Source organism: Pleurodeles waltl, chromosome 1_2 (genome assembly GCF_031143425.1).
Source record: "Pleurodeles waltl isolate 20211129_DDA chromosome 1_2, aPleWal1.hap1.20221129, whole genome shotgun sequence".
NCBI classification, from domain to species: Eukaryota; Metazoa; Chordata; class Amphibia; order Caudata; family Salamandridae; genus Pleurodeles; species Pleurodeles waltl.
The window spans coordinates 318,114,541-318,132,061 of NC_090437.1; the positions used below are offsets into that span (position 1 = coordinate 318,114,541).

General features: G+C 43.2%; 1 protein-coding gene across 1 annotated transcript in view; it reads left to right on the forward strand.

The window, feature by feature from the left end:
- Positions 1-17,521, forward strand: part of FREM1 (FRAS1 related extracellular matrix 1) — a 684,067-nt gene that overhangs the window by 220,119 nt on the left and 446,427 nt on the right. The window contains exons 9-12 of the mRNA XM_069238818.1: positions 6,124-6,255; positions 8,588-8,932; positions 10,424-10,566; positions 12,286-12,482. Of these exons, the coding sequence (XP_069094919.1) occupies positions 6,124-6,255; positions 8,588-8,932; positions 10,424-10,566; positions 12,286-12,482 (817 nt within the window). The remainder of the gene's footprint in view (positions 1-6,123; positions 6,256-8,587; positions 8,933-10,423; positions 10,567-12,285; positions 12,483-17,521) is intronic.

A 17,521-nucleotide genomic window follows, 5' to 3' on the forward strand; every position in this document is an offset into this window, starting at 1 on the left:
ATAACAAGCACTTCATAGTCCTGTTAACACCCTCAGTGCTTACCTAAAAGTAGGCAAAATGTAGATAAGTCATGCAAGGGAACCTGGCCTGCCTTGGAAGAGGCAAGGTCCCAACCCTGTGTCACTCACTACTCCAAGGGCATAGCATTGGTTGCACCTATTATCCCCTGCCGTGGCCTCGTTGGCCGAGTGTTGAGGCACCAGTGGCCATTATGAAGCCAGTCTCAGATGAGGCACTGATGTGGTCCCATGATGACTGTATCCCGTGGTTGTCAGCAAAAGATTAGAGTGCTATACCTTGCTGGCCGTGGCCCTCTGTTGAATATTCCCAGTATTACAATCCAAGTGCTGCTTAATTGAAGCTGCGCTCTACTTGCACTCCAAAGACATTGGGGGTATTGTAATCCTACCCATGAAAGGAAAACCTGATTATATAGTTCATGTGAAGGGTGTGTCCCATTGGCACCTGGGATTTGTAGGCTCTTATGTGTTTTATAGTGCAAAAAACAAACAAGTATGAGGCATGGGGTGATGTCTACTGGAAACCTGTAAATACGGACCATAAAAAGTAGTACCTAGCTTGAGTTAGTTTGTATTCGTATGTAACAGACTTTATCACTCTCAATTTGCACTGAATTCCTTTTGGGGACATTATTTCCTTAATAGGCTTTTCACAAAAAAAGATAACAATTATGATATTTTTCAAAAGAAAATTAAAAATGATGATGTCAATTTGTGTCTTTTTCATAAAAGAGAACAAGAAGAGGAGACTACTCCAGAGGATATACATATCTTTTAAACATAGTTCATATATTCTGTATGTAGTTTAAGGCACAGATGATCAAAACATATGGGCGGTCATTCTGACCGCGGCGGGCGGCGGTCGCCGCCCGCCATGCGGTTACCGCCGAATGACCGCACCGCGGTCAAAAGACCGCGGCGGTCATTCCAACTTTCCCGCTGGGCTGGCGGGCGACCGCCAAAAGGCCATCCGCCGGCCCAGCGGGAAAGCCCCTGCAACGAGGAAGCCGGCGGAGTTGCAGGGGTGCGACGGGTGCAGTGGCACCTGTCGCGATATTCACTGTCTGCAAAGCAGACAGTGAAAATCTTTGTGGGGCCCTGTTAGGGGGCCCCTGCACTGCCCATGCCAGTGGCATAGGCAGTGCAGGGGCCCCCAGGGGCCCCACGACACCCATTTCCCGCCTTCCTGGTTCTGGCGGTGGACACCGCCAGAAACAGGCTGGCGGGAAGGGGGTCGGAATCCTCATGGCGGTGCTGCAAGCAGCGCCGCCATGGAGGATTCCCTGGGCCAGGGGAAAACCGCTGGAAACCACCGGTTCCCCTTTTCTGACCGTGGCTTTACCGCCGCAGTCAGAATAGCCCAGGAAGCACCGCCAGCCTGTTGGCGGTGCTTCCGCCGCCCTCCGCCATGGCGGTCATGGACCGCCAGGGTCGGAATGACCCCCATGGTATCTAGACTTATATACCCATCACCTCGGAGATCATGATCAGATATACTGATTGATGGATCAAGGTTATGGGTGAAGGTGTGAAAATGTTTATCTTTCTTCAATGAAAACAAGCCATTGCTATTGGCTTTTATATGACGCAGGATTATAGCGGGTTGTTTTTAGAGTTTACCAAAACACCATACTCTGGGCCATATTTATACTTTTTGACGCAAAACTGCGCTAACGCAGTTTTGCGTCAAAAAAATTAGCGCCGGCTAACGCCATTCTGAAGCGCCATGCGGGCGCTGTATTTAATCAATGACGTTAGCCGGCGTTAGCCGCCGGCGCTGCCTGGTGTGTGTGGAAAAAAACGACGTACACCAGGCAGCGCCGGCGTAGGGGGATATGGGGCTTGGGCATCAAAAAATGGGGCAAGTCAGGTTGAGGCAAATTTTTCGCCTCAACCCGATTTGCGCCATTTTTTCCGACTCCCAACCCCCATAGAAATGACTCCTGTCTTAGCAAAGACAGGAGTCATGCCCCCTTGCCCAATGGCCATGCCCAGGGGACGTCTGTCCCCTGGGCATGGTCATTGGGCATAGTGGCATGTAGGGGGGCACAAATCAGGCCCCCCTATGCCACAAAAAAAAAAAAAAAAGACTTACCTGAACTTACCTTAATGTCCCTGGGATGGGTCCCTCCAGTCTTGGGTGTCCTCCTGGGGTGGGCAAGGGTGACAGGGGGTGTCCCTGGGGGCATGGGAGGGCACCTCTGGGCTCCTTCAGAGCCCACAGGTCCCTTAACGCCTGCCTTTTCCAGGCGCTAAAAAACGGCGCAAAAGCGGGCGTACGTCATTTTTTTTGACCCGCCCACTCCCGGGCGTGAATTTTGCCCGAGAGTGTAAATACGGCGCACATGCCTCGGAGTCAATTTTTTAGACATGAACGCCTACCTTGCATATCATTAATGCAAAGTAGGTGTCCACGCTAAAAAATGACGCAAACTCCATGGACTTTGGCGCTAGACGCGTCTAACGCCAAAGTATAAATATGGAGTTAGTTTTGCGTCGGAATTGCGTCAAAAAAAACGACGCAATTCCGGCGCAAACGGAGTATAAATATGCCCCTCTGTATCCCTCTCCAATAATCGCATTTGAAGTGCTCGAAACATAATCAAGGTGCTCTAGAGTGCACAGTGACTACCTTATAATCAGATATGTAGCAAGGGGTGGTCTGTGTTATGTCATAGTTCAGGCCCGAGTATCTGTGCTCAACCTATAAATCCAACGTTGTTTGTAGTAGAGTCATTTATTCAGTGTTTGGGCACTACTTCTTGAAACCTTCTCCAAAGTAACCTATCTCAAATAATTATCAGAGTGTCCCATGCCTGGTGAGCTTAGTGTTGTCCTTCCCACATCTTATTGTGCTTTGATGTTTGTTGTTTATCACACTGGCCTGTCTAGTGGTCATTCCTGTATAACTAAGGTTGCATGGGCAGTTGAAGGCTGTAGACACCATTAGTTGTATTACAATTTGTGGGTGTATTCAGAATCCAAGGGGTTCTCAGACCTAAATCCACAGACTTTCCTTTCAGTGATAGTGTGCACACTTTACAACCCCCACTTAGGAAATGGCCCTTAACGATGGGGATTTTCCATAGTTCATGGATTGTATTATCCTTTCTTCGTTCTTATTCTTTTTGTCTTGTATATACAACCATATCCTTGCTAGTCTTGTTTCGTCTGAATGCAAAAAAAGGCAGTGCAAATCTCAATGATAGCTATGAAAGTAACTTCCAATCCCTGTTGACTCATTTTTTTACTATGTTGGACAAGGAATCGTACATAGTTACACATATGAGCATGTCTGTTTCTTCCATAGGATCCATTTGGAACAGCACGTCTTTAGGGATGTTTTGCACCCTTTTTCTGGCTTGTCTTATATACTTCTTTGGATACATCCTCTGTTTCAACTTTAATGACAACTTGTCTGCATGTTTCTGAAAACCTACATTTCTCCTGCAGTTCTTTTTGAGATGCAGAAACTGATGAAAAGAAAGTTCTGTCTCGAGGATGGAAGCTATCGAACCTTAACAAGTTATTGCAATCTGTCTGTCTAGAAAAGATTATTTCATGCAGCTGGAAGATACAGTAAACTTCAGAAATACATTAGGGTTATTTGCCCATTGTTAAAATAATACAAGGGTTTGTTTATCTCCTCTCCAAATCATAAAGATATAATTGATGTATCTTTTTGACATGTGTGTATGTGCTCTGTATGGATTATCTTCAAAAATTTATGTGGTCTAAAAATGATGCACAAAGAGACAAGCTATACTAGGTTCAAATGCATTGCCCATGGAAGTGCTGTTGGTTTGAAGGTAAAATTGCTGTTCCTATCATTGAAAGTAATTCCTTGTCAGGGCTTCATGGGCGCATCTAATATGAATTCCTTAGGGGTAATGTAGTCCTAAGTCTCATATTCGAGTAAGGATTCTGAGACCATTTGAGATTCTTCTTGGGGAATACTTATGTACAGGGATTCCACATCCATGGTGACCAATATTTCCATTTCGGGATGAAATTCTATACCTTCCAGTATACTAACATTTCCTTAGTGTCTTATAGATATGTGGGTGTTTTCCTCATCAGTGGATTCAAAAAGAAACTTGTGCATTAGACATTGGATCCAATACAGACCTTATACCTGAAACTATAGGTCTTCCCGGTGGAGGGATTCTCCTCTTATGAACTTTAGGAATGATATAAAAATATGGGATCCTAGTTTGTTTCTCAGATAGGAATTCTGCCTCCTGGGTTGTTATGCAATCCTGTTCCAATGCCGTCTTTACCATATAGTCTATGTCATCCATTTTGTCTCTGATACGATCTTTGTCTAGTGTCTTATCATTTCTCTGGTCGTTTAGTGATCTCAGGCATTCATCTCTGTACCTTATTATGGGTAACATTACAATTGCTCCCCCTTGTTTAGCTGGCTTTATAACATCAGTGTTCAAGTCAATGAGCTCCGATAATGCCTTGCGTTCTGAACTGGTCAAATTCTGATACGTTTTCTTCGCGTAATGTTGTAGGCTGTCAATTTCCTTGTTGACTACTCTTTCAAAAGCCAGTACCTATGGAGACATAGTTGTTGCTGGAGGTGTAAAGGTAGATGTTTTATGTAGTCCCATGTTCACGTTATCTTAATCTGTGAAATGTTCTTTATTTGAAAAGTATGTTTGTAACCTGATCTTTCCAAAGAATTCGGCCATCTCTCTATGTAGGCTAAAGATGTTTGGTTTTGTAGTAGGAACAAATTCCAGGTATTTTTCCAAAACTGTGGTCTGTGCAGGGGGAAGTTTTATGTCGCTTACCCAGTGCAAACTTGTATTCCTTCCCTTCCTCTGCTTCTTCCCCTTCCCTTTCCTAAAAAAGGGCGCCTGTTAGAGTACCAGTCAAAATTTGGTGGTGGTGTTAACTGTCCATATCCGTGAAATATTTTTTATTATTTCTATTTGCACAAGGAATCAATCATAATATGAACAACCTTTTCTGACATTTCACTGCATTTTATTTTCCTTCCTATTTTTTTTTTTTTTTTGCGATCAGGTTATACATTACATTTTTAAGGAAGCAATGTAGGTGAACTTAGGGCCTGAGTTCGATAGTGGTGGATGGGTTACTGTGTCACGGCGGTGACAGATATTGCATCCACTGAAATCTAAATCCCATTATAACTTATGTGATTTAGATTTTGGCAGATAGAATATGCATCACCGTTGTGATTGAGTAACTTATCTGCCAATATCTAAATCAAGCCCTTAGTTTTTCCAACTTCTATCAAACATGAACTTTGAGACCGATGCGCTAATCCCGGTTTGCCAACCCGAATGTGCAAATTACACACCGACTAGTTTGTGAACAGTGTTGCAAGTTGCGACTTATGTACAGTAAGAAGAGGTTACTTCACAAATTGTACATTCACAAGAGGTTAGAAAATGACCTGCGTAAATATTAATTAGGCGGTCCACAATTTGCACCCTTTTTTTGATTGGCTATGAGACCAGTGAATGTGGCCTGCAGGAGACAGCAGATTGACATCCCTGCGTTTGCATTGTCAAATGGGTAACATTTTATTCAAGCAGGCATCACCATTAGAGACACAGTTGCTGATATAAAAAAAAACTTTTCCATTTCGGAAAACATTAGGGTTAGCACACAGTGGTCCTCTGGACTACTGTCTGCTCCCCAAGGTTTTTCCACGCAATTCCTAAATGACAAACTGTCCCTAAAGGACAGCATCCTATTTGTGTATAAGCTACTAGCCCTAATCAGGTGCTGGTATCTGATTGGTGGTTTGCAGCTGCAGTAGTACTCACAAACATTTTATAAATGTCATTGGGATTCACACTAAGGAGCCAACTTTCCTTTCACTCCCCAACTGAGTTGCATTTTGAAATAAGTCACAAGACCACCTTTGAGAGTTATAAAAAGATGTTTTGTACATCCCAAGACACGCTTTTGTGGTTACAGATCCTGTGATTTTATGACCCCAGAAGTGTTTTGTACATCATTCCCTATGCTGGTCTAATTGCTTGTTGTATATCTTCTTGTAAAATTACTTGTTATCTCATTTGTATTGTGATAGTAATATTGGTTGCATTTTCTCAATAGGCTTAGATCTCCTTGAAGGCCAGTCCCGGCCTATCACATGGGAGCAGTTTCAAATTGTGGACAATGATGACATAAATGCAGTGCGCCTCGTCGTCATGGATGGCTTACAGCATGGACGAATCACTGTAGGAGGTGAAACTGAATTATGTGTGCGTAGATTTCAAAAGCACACATTTGATATTCCTTTTGCTACTCATATTTAGAACTTTCATTTTGCTATCAAGTGTTCAGGCACATTAAGGCCCAGTTGACTTTTAATGCACAGTGCCTCACAGCCACCTTCTGATAAATGAGGTAGAGGTACTCCTCTTACAAAATACCAGAGGACACATTTGAGCTTCTAGAAAACAGAAACAAATTGTGTGTCACTGTTATGCAACAAATGTGGTTTCACATAAAGGACATATTCATAAATGAACATTTATTTATCAGTGTGCTAGTAACATTTACATTTTTTCTGTGTTGTTGGAATTGTGCTTTGTTTATAGCACACAGCCTAACATTTCAGTAGAATCTATCTTATGTCGTTATGCATATAAATTGTGTTGCATGCATTAGCAGAGTAGTACTACATGGCATTCTTTCACATTGAGGCTTGGATTTACTAACACTGTGTGCCAACTTTGTAGTCCTTTGTAACTAACTTTTCAGTGCAAATCAGAATTGATATTGGAGAGTTGGCCAAAGTAGTACAAAATACTTTGTGTTACTTTGCTTTAGGGGGCCGTTCCATTGGTGATATATGTATGTTACCATGTTAACACTTATGGGTTTTGACATAAACCACTATTTATTAGCATTGGTAGACAGGAACCTGATGGGTTTGGACACAAACCACTGTCTACTAGCATTGGTAGACATGGACATGTGCTAAAAATGCCAACAACTCCTCAAAGCAGGTGTAACTGTGAAGGAAGTTTACAAAATATCCACATTTTTCCAGCTTTACATTTATGCTGCATTGTACAGCACAAGTCTAAATAGGAAAGCATTAATGCATAGTTTTGGTACAGGAAGTTTCACCTTCCAGTACGAAACCTATGTTTGATAAAACTCACATGGTGTAAGGTTGTGTACATTGTGGATGGCAGCCTGAATTGTGTCAGCGCAGGGAGAGAGGAAAACAGCATCATACCTTAGTAGATATTACTCTCTTCTGCTCGTTCTGTTTCAAGGAGCACAGCTGAGCAATTTTGGTTGCTGTGCTGTGTCACATAAAAAGTTAGCAAATATGCTCCTGGGAGTCTAAAATGCAATGCAGTGTTACAGAGGTTACAATAAAGGCCACTCATATAAGCCCAGTAAAAAGCGGATAAATGCTTCATGAGAAAGTGTCCCAGTGGACCATTTGGACAGCATGGACATGACATTTTAATGGTTTCCATGTCAACCAGTCTTTGATTTAATGGTTTCCGATAGTGTGATACTGTAACATTTTAAATTATATCCACAATTATATCCACTATAAGTTATGAAAAATGTATTGGTCCATCAGGAATTAAAGAATATTGCATATACATTTTGAGATCTACCAGTGTGATGGCACAGCCTTGCTGGTGTGTGATTGCATAGTTGAGTCCGACTATTATGGCTGGTTATGTCTTATTGCAGAGGCTGATCCAGGGTGTTTCCCATCGACTGGTAAATCTCCTTCAGAATGAGCAGTGCAGTATGCTCAGATTCCCAGTAGCAAAAATTGGCTTTATAGCACAAGCAAATATTCATTGAAGCTTTCGATTGGTGTCTCCTGCAGCAACCTGTATTCAACATGCCAACATTCCTTTGCGGTGTTTCCTTCTTCTCTGGAGAAGCATCTCTTCCCCTTTCAAGTTACCATCATTTGTTTGATTATCCAAGCCTGTATCTGCTTCTGGTCCTTCACTCTAATGTGATTGAGCTTGAACAGGGTGTTTGGTGAAGGACTCCCAGTCAGTCTTCAGGGATCCCAAGATGTCTGTACTCATCTGTGTGAAGCCTTCTTTAAGTTCTAAATGCATTTACTTTCTGCCTCTATGGTTCGGGATTAACATGGGGTCAAATTCCTGGCTTGGAGCAACCATTGGCTCAATCATATAAGCGACAGGATCAAAGGGATGGTAAATGTTGAGGAAGCCTTTATGTGGTTGCATAGTTCTCTATCTCCAAGAGAAGCTAGAACTACTGGAAGGGAGTAAAGGGATAGGTACAGGGCAGAGATAGGAGAGACGCAGGAGAGAAGGCATAACAAGATGAGTGTTCAATGCAGCTATATTTGGAGAAGTTAACCAGCGATGACATCTGATTAAATATACATCAATACTATAAAAACCTAAGTAGAAACATTTTCATGTAAACATTATTTTGTAACTACTTGCATGCTTAGTTTTATTGGATTCCATGAAAAATATATACATATATGTAGTCATGCCTTTGTAGAGCAATATCATGTGCACGTTTACAAATTTTATCTTTATTATTTTATAAGGTGGAAAAGGTTTTATGTTCATGGTGAAGGATATCAAAAATGGAGTTGCTCTTTACCATCATGATGATAGTGATACCTCAAAAGATTTTGTGGTCTTTCGAATTTTTGATGGCCGCCACAGTATCAGGCACAAGTTTCCTATCAACATTCTTCCTAAGGATGACAGTCCTCCCTTCCTTGTCACTAATGTGGCCTTTGAAGTATGTGAAGGCCAGACAGTGCTTATTGATGGATCAATGCTTCAAGCTTCAGACCTGGACTCCAGTGATGACTACATAGTATTTAAAATCACAAAACCATCCCAGGCTGGAGAAATCATGAAGAAGCCAGGGCCTGATCACCTTGGTAAACATCTTTATTTCTTTAGCCTGCATACATTATTATATTGTATCTTTTATCTTATCATAGTCACCAACTTAATTTTCTATTTGTCATGTTTGTTGTATTAAAGGTGGTACATTGTTCATTCATAGACAAATTATATTTAATAGTTTTTTATTTGTTTATGATTTTAGTGATTTCAGATGCTATTTTTAGTTCTTAAACAATTATGTATTTAGGTTCCTGTTGTGGAACACACAGTCATCTATTGATATATATCCTGTGTACAAGGACTCAACAGTAAAATTAGTCTTTGTGTTATGTGCACAGTACGGTTGTCAAATGAACACTCAGGACATTACACAGCAACAACCCAAGCTACAGAATTTAAACTTCCTAGGAAAGTGATTTTAGCAAATAATCCTCATTAGATCCCCCTTCAGCCTCCACTCAGCTAGGTAGAGGTAGCCACTCCTTGTCCTGCTTCTGGTGATTTTAACCTGAATATTTTAAACATCTCCTCCAGTTTGCTCCCCCCATCCTGCTCTTCTCTTCCACCACTTGCGGCACTCCTATACTCTATTTCATCAATCCTAGCTCTTGTACATTGTTCTATTTCTTTGTAGCTCAGTAACACTATATATATAATCACATGCATACATAAACAAGCTGAATTTCAGCCCTTTGATACATTTATATGAGAAGCTATTCAAAATATTGTCAGAATTATAGTCATAAATTAATCAAGGGAACAAATTACTGAAATACATACACGTTCTAAAATCATAATATTATGTTCTAAAATAATTATGCAGCTGATTTTCAAAATGTCAGTCCTTTACTGGCAATACATATAAGGAGTCATTATGACCCCAGTGGGTGGTGATAATGTGGCGGTAGTACCGCCAACAGGCTGGCGGTACTTACCGCCACATTATGACCGTGCTGGTCCTGCTAAGGTAATACCGCTGATACCGCCAGACTGCCACCAGCCTGCTGCCTTGCAGTCCTGGCTGCTGTAATCCACCAGGGGATTACGAGTCCCCATCCGCCAGTTTGTCCGGTATGGGTGACTCAGGGGCCCCTGGGGGCCCCGTGCACAGCCCCATCGCGCATTCCACTGCCCGAATTATGGGCAGTGGAATGCGCGACGGGTGCTGCTCCATCCGACGCACCTCAACATTGCCGCCGGCTCCATTACGAGCCGGCTTCAATGTTGTGGTGACTCTTCCGCTGTGCCAGCGGGCGGAAACGCTGTTTCCGTCCGCTGGCCCAGCAGAAATGTCATAATGTGGTGCCAAACATACCGCCAGCACTGGTGGTATGTTGGTGCCCGCAGCTTCGGCAGTCTCGTATTGAGGGCCATAATGTATTCCAACAAGTCAAAATCAATCAATGTATTTCTTTTATTGAAAATGTGAGAGCATGTGGTAATATATCAAGGCCTACTTTCAACAATGATCATGAGAGATGTATTTGCATTTATCATTTGCATATGCTTTTGGATCATGACAGGTTACCCCGTCCTGAGCTTCCTGCAAAGAGACCTCTTCAATGGAATTATATATTATCGTCACCATGGTGGAGAAGTGTTCCAAGACACATTTGAGTTTGTTCTGTCTGACAGCCATGATCTACCCAATCTCTCAGAACCACAGGTACTCTATTTCATATATAGGAGGATTTGAAATTATGGTCTTTACAAATGATTTAGGTACATTGAGAATATTGACTAAGCTTATAGGAAAGAAGCATTTGAGGTCCATCTGTGGGTCCTCTTGATATGTTTCCTGCTGAGCTGTCAAACTCCAAATCATTAGAATACAAGGTAAAGTAGGCATGCCTAAGCACAAGGAGTGTGCTGGCAATGGTAAATTTGAGGAAAGTGATTTTTCCTGCATCTGCAGGACATCATTCTTTTGCATGAGATTACACAGCCTTTAACTGTAGGAGATGGCTAGCTCTGACACATATTAGGGGAGAGGGAATATAGATACAAAGAAAAAGAGCACCTGCTTTGCCAAAGTTGTGGATCAAATTATAATAAAATATGGTTGCTGCCAAAAATAAATGTGGTTTACAATCTGTCACACTCACCAATGTTTGAGGCTTATCCAAAGTGATTAGAATGGAAAAAATTACTTTAGAAATTTGATATAGGATGGATCTGTCTTTGAGGAGTAGAAGAGTGCATTAAGTGCACTACATAGAACAGGATGAGGTGCAGGTGGTTGACACCAAATTACAGAAACTGGAATCCAATGTCAAACATTGTAGGAACATATAATTGGGAGAGCATACTGAAGAGGTAGCTTTCAAATATTTTCATTATGCATATTTCCATTTTAAGGCACAGGGAATAAGTGATTTGCTCAAGATAGCACAAAATGGTTGGCCGCGTGCAGAAGCTGATATTAGAAGGCAATGCTCTATGCTCCAGAATCACCAACATCGACACTATTCAGCAAGAGACAAAGAGACTGGACCAATAGTAGGCATTGATGTAAAATGAAAAATAGTGTATGGATTTCAGAAATACTTTATGGCCTTGCACCGTCAAATGAAGGCACTTATTTGCTCATTCATAGGATCAGTGCTTTAATTGTAAAAATGTACGTAACAGGAGTCACTGTTTTTCCTCAAGAGCCTGCCACCAATGTTGCCTGAATTCCTGAGTTTCTGAAAACTATGGCTACCTGACCTTGATCCCACATCATGTCTCTTTCTCTATTGTTTATTTTTCTCACAGTTGCATTTTCTTCATCCCTGCTTTCTCTCCTAGTCACAGATTTCCTATTTTTCTTTTCCTGGTTCTTTCTCGCTTTTCTGATTTCCTCTCCCTTGCTCTGGGTCTAACTTTGATAATGAAATATAAGTGCCAGTGCCCAAAAAGGATTGCTTCTGCCCGCCATCTGTAACTGCCTCTACAAATTTAGCTCTGCATGGTATACAATGAAACAAACACAAGTGTGAGTCTCCTAAAATATTCAATTTCAGTATGGCATGGACTGGCAGTTTTAGGGAACAGGTTTAAAAGAAAATGTATGCATTTACTTTCTGCAGTGTCAGTGGTTACACCGTGAACAATTACAGTCTGCAGTTTGGTAGAGTTGCCTGGTGATTTTTTTCAAGTCTCCTTACCAGATCCTTTCAAAGCAGGTGATAATCAAATGCAGGCATATACCACATCTCCTGGATCCTAAATAAGTATGAGGAATGCAGCAGAGAATGCATCACCCATGAATGCTGTGCTACTTGCACAAATCTGTCATCATAGATAGGGCTTTTATGATTTGTGTATATGGTTAGTGAAGCATGCATATCATTTGTTTTAAGTTTTGTAACTCGACTCACATAAACAATATTTTGGCTCATAGGCTGTAATTGTGCACATCACTCCAGTAAATAACCAGCTTCCAAAAGAGGTGCCAGGGACTGTTCGGCATCTGTTGCTGAAAGAGACTGAGGTTGTGCTTCTTACAAAAAAGCACCTACATTTCATTGACATAGAGTCACCTGAGAGGGAGCTCACTTACGCCATAATCACACCTCCATTCTTCACTTCCTCATCCAGGTATGTAACACTCTTGCTATAAATACAGACCTATGGGCTTATCATTCTACGTATATATAGGGGCAGTAACTGTTATGTTAAAGTACTTTGTGCTGAAGGTAATTTTATGTTATAATAAGAAGCCAAAGAGATCGCAAATGTACTTATGCCTTGAAGAGGGTGGGCGATGGACCATATTTTATCAGTCAGTTTAAGTGAAGGTGTGCAAATGTTCAGCATACATTTGTTTTTCTTTGGTTTAGAAAAACCCAAACAGTAATATTATATCACAATATTTTCATTAATTGATGTAAACAATATATAAATATCATGCCACTGAACCACGTTGAAAGAGGCCCTGTTACACAGCATATACATTCCAAAATGTTGAGGGATAAGAGGTTTCTGTGAAGAAGCACTCTAGTTTGTCACTGTATTTTAATTCCAATTTGGGCACAAGAGTTTTGATTGATAGATGTGCCCCTAAAAATACTCCAAATGTTTTTGTAAAACATAGTTAAAAAATAAACATTATTAATGTTCAATATTTGTGGAAAATGTCATAACTTTGTTCTTTTATTTTGAGCTGTGATCATTTCAGTCTAGACATTCAATTGAATTGAGAATATCCTACTCTTTAAACATCTGAGTGTGACTTTACTTCACTAGCATGTTTCAATCTATGCTTTACCTTGCCACAAGCCTTACCAAGGCTAATATAAGCTACCAAAATCCCATATGTAAAGGATCATTTTATAAATATGGCAGTCAATGTTGCATCGCTTATAGCTGCTGATTATCCTTAGTTTCTTAAAACCTTCTTTTAGGAATTAGCATATTTCAGGCTGTTTGTGACTTTATGTTTGCTTTGCAGTATGACTCTTTGTAGATTCCCATGCTGTGCATTATGCTACCTTATAGTGACTGGGCCCAGAAACTGTATGTAGAGGTAAAACTTTGATTTGTACTTGTTAACCACAGGTGGAGTTGAAATTAATTCCCTATGATATTGAGTGTAAGCCACTCACTGCCCCATGACATAGTCACCATGGTCAGATTCTTTTTCCTATTTGTAGATTCTGAAGCACAGAAGCTGCTCAGCTAAAATCTGACGTGCTGAGCTTGTGCAGCCTTTGACCCTAACACTTTAACTACTAGGGAAAAAATCAAAGATGGGTGCACTATGCTATGACTTAGGTAAAGGAAGGGTCCTTTGAGGAATTGGGTGGAGGACTTAGATGAGAAGAACAAATAGAATCTGAGGAATCAAGGTGAGTGAGATGGTGAAGTTTCAGTGCTGATGGATATTGAGTACACCGAATCAGTGCTGATAAAGATCATTTTGAAATTTTAAATGTCTAGGCCTTCAACATCTTATAGAGAAAGCTTCTGGAAGCCAGAAGGTCTTCAAAATCATTGGGGAAGAAAATGCCCTTGATGACAAAAGCAAAAAACAAGTGACAGTCAAAGACGCCATAATAGAAAAAGGAGCGCTCTTTGTCAAAAGGCAAAGACTCTGGTGCAGACAACCATTCTGCCTCTATTTTGATCATAAAGGCAATTAAGATCAGTAGAAGGCCAATGAGTAAGATGTTCTTCCAACACACAAAAAGAAGACTACATTGACTCATGGTGTTTGTAGGAAAATCCTCCGTTTTGCCCTGGTCACCCCCACACTTTTTGGACAGGTGCTGGTGGTTACTGACTCTTGGCTGTGCCCTGGGTACTGCTTACCAGTCCCAGGGCCAGTGCTCTGTGTAAACTGGATATGCAAATTAGGCTCATTATTATTGGCTAAGTTAACCTACCTATAAGTCCCTAGTATATGGTAGGGCATGTAGGTTTAGGGACCACAGCATAGGTAGTGCACCCATAGGTGCACTGCTGAGGTGCCCAGTGTCATTTTAAAGGCAGGCCTGCCTTGCTGGCTGCTTTTCAATTAAAGTTATATGCAAATTCGACTTTGGAATTAAAAGTAGTTCCAAAGTCTTAAACTACCTTATTTTTACATATAAGTCATCCCTAAGGTGTGTGCTATGTGCCCCTAGGGCTGGGTGCCATGTAACTATAAGCAGGGACCTTATAAAAGTAGTTTTATAAGCCCTAGTGAGGTAAAAACAGCCACATTCGTTTTTCCCTCATTCTAGTAAATGGCCTTCATAGGCTAGAATGGTGAGACTTTATTTTAATTTTTAAAGTCCCCTTAAATGATGGATACCAAGAGTTTGGTATCAAATTAATTGTTATAATAAATCCCACAACTTCCAGTTGTGGGATTTAATATAACTTTTTCAGGTAAAGAGTTTTAAACTTAACCTGAAAAGTTGCCAATTTAAGCCCTGCATTGTTTTTGCTGCTGTGCTCTGATTGGCCAGCCTGTGGCAGACTAGCCAGGCTGCCTTGATGAGGTGTGAAGTGGCCTGGCTTCACACAAAGGAATGTGCCTGTGGGAGGGAATCTCCCCTCAGCAGATGGTGAGGCAGGAAGGGGGAGGGCTGCCAAACTGGTCTTCAAAGGCAGAGAAGGACATTTGGAGCAACCAGCAACACCCCCACATCCTGCAACCCCAGACAACTAGGTGCCCCCTTGATTAGATTAGGAGAGGGCAGGAGAGGGGTGTGTTTATGATTTTTAGCCACACCAGTGGGTGGGCTCAGCAGGATGTAACCTCCAAAAATCAGATTCAGCCATGATGGATTTTTGGAGAATGTTTCCTCCTGGGATTGATTTTTGCCACACTTCCCAGGAAGTGGTCATCACAGAGGGAAGGACCCTGCACCTGATTGGAGAACCAGGACCCCCCTGCTTTTCACCCAGGAGCAAGGATAAAACTGGCAGACCTGCACCCACACCTCAGATCCCCATCAGATTCCAACAAGGAAGAACCAAAGGAGAAGAAGGACTGCCCTGCTGGACCCCTGGCCTGCACCTGGAACCTGCACTCATAAGGACTGCACCAGCTGCCCACTTGGGCTTCACCACAAGAAGGACTTTGCCTGGCTTCAACTGATTCAAGGAGGGACTGCACCAACTCCTGAAGAAATCAACCAGCTGACCACTGCCCAGTGGCCAAAAAGGTTTGTTCCAGGTGCATTCTGGGAGTTGTAATCTGCACCCCCCAAGGACCATCTCAGAACTTCAGGACCCTTGGGGTGAGCTGTGGACCTCAAATGAACCTTAAAAGGACATCTGGGAGAAGCCCCAGAAGTTTGGAGAAGTTTGGAGAAGTTTTGAAAAAAAAGCTCCATAGAGGGACCGACCCGCCGCGGCAACTCTAGCCGGCTTGCCTCAACCGCGACCTGGCCTGATTTGCTGTTTCGTCCCGGTAAAGAAAATCTCAGAAAAAGAGACTAAGTCCGAAGGTGAAACGTTGACTGGGACCTCCCAGCCAGCGTATCCGAGGAGGGCTCCAGGGACGTCAGATCAAGATCCAGGTTTACCCCGGTCGAAGGATTTTCACCTCGAAAAAAAGACTAAGTCCAAAGGTAAAAATCTCCACCGAGGATTCCCGCTACGCGTATCCGCAGAAGGGCTCCAGGAGGTCGGATTGGACTGGCAGGTTCGTCCCGCTGAAGAAAATCTTCAGAAAAGAGACTAAGGGGGTCATTCCAACCCTGGCGGTCGGTGTTAAAGCGGCGGAAAAACCGCCAACAGGCTGGCGGGAAAAAAAATGGAATTCCGACCCTGGCGGAAACCGCCAACAGAGACCGCCACAGCAACACACCGCCCGCCACAGCGGTACAAACAAACAGTGCGGCGGTCACCGCCAACAGACAGGCGGGAGACAATGTACCGCCCACTGTATCACAACCTACCAATCCACCACCTTTTCCGGGGCGGTAGCCCCGCTAATAAAAACACGGCGGAAACAGCCATTTCGAAGGGAAACCGCTCACCTCCATACACCCCACGAGGAATCAGGACAGCATGGAACCTGAACTCCACATACACTCAGCGATAGTCTTCCTGCTCCTCTACCAGGAGCACGAACGCCGGCGCAGAAGACAACGGTGACTACTGCACCTACGACACAGGGGAGGGTGGAGGGAAAAATATTACGGGTACACACATACGCGACACACCCACCCTCACCCTCACCCACTACAACACACACATCAATGCATAGCAACACATCAGAGTGACACCCCCCAAACCCCCCGGAAGAATGCAAATACAAAAGGAAATGATTCTCAACATTGGAATATATTGTATTACTGCCCAAAAAATATATATACACATCAAAAACTCTTATATACATAAATGTACAAGTCCGAGCATTGTAGCAGGCATTGTTCGTGGACCACTGGGCCCAAATCACATGGGCAAAGCCCACACAGGATACCTGACTCCAACGGAGAGAACACTGCAGGGGCATCAGATAGCAAAACTACAGGCAACTCAGGGGGAAGGGAAGGGGGGGCACCTCAGCCAGATGAGTGCACGACGCCAGATCCACAAGGGGCCTCCATGGCCACTGTTACATCCTGGGGAGTGCAAAGCCACAGTCTCTCAAGTCCAGACAGTGGGTGGGCTGCCCACTGTTACATCCTGGGGAGTGCAAAGCCACAGTCTCACAAGTCTATACAATGGGTGGGCTGCCCACTGTTACATCCTGGGGAGTGCAAAGCCACAGTCTCTCAAGTGGATAACAGTCTCCACTGGTTCTGGAGGGGGCCTGGTGCCCAGAGTGCCCTGTGCAGCCCTGCCCGACACAGATGCGGGCCAGCCCCTGCCGCTCATGGGCCAGCGGTGCTTGAGATGAAGTGCCCAGTGCAGCGGTACCTGAGATGAAGGGCCCAGTTCAGCGGTGCTTGAGATGAAGGGCCCAGTGCAGCGGTGCTTGAGATGAAGGGCCCAATTCAGCGGTGCTTGAGACGGCGGTGCCCAGTTCAGCGGTGCTTGAGATGAAGGGCCCAGTGCAGCGGTGCTTGAGATGAAGGGCCCAGTTCAGCTGTGCTTGAGATGAAGGGCCCAGTGCAGCGGCGCTTGAGATGAAGGGCCCAGTGCAGCGGTGCTTGAGATGAAGGGCCCAGTGCAGCGGTGCTTGAGACGGCGGTGCC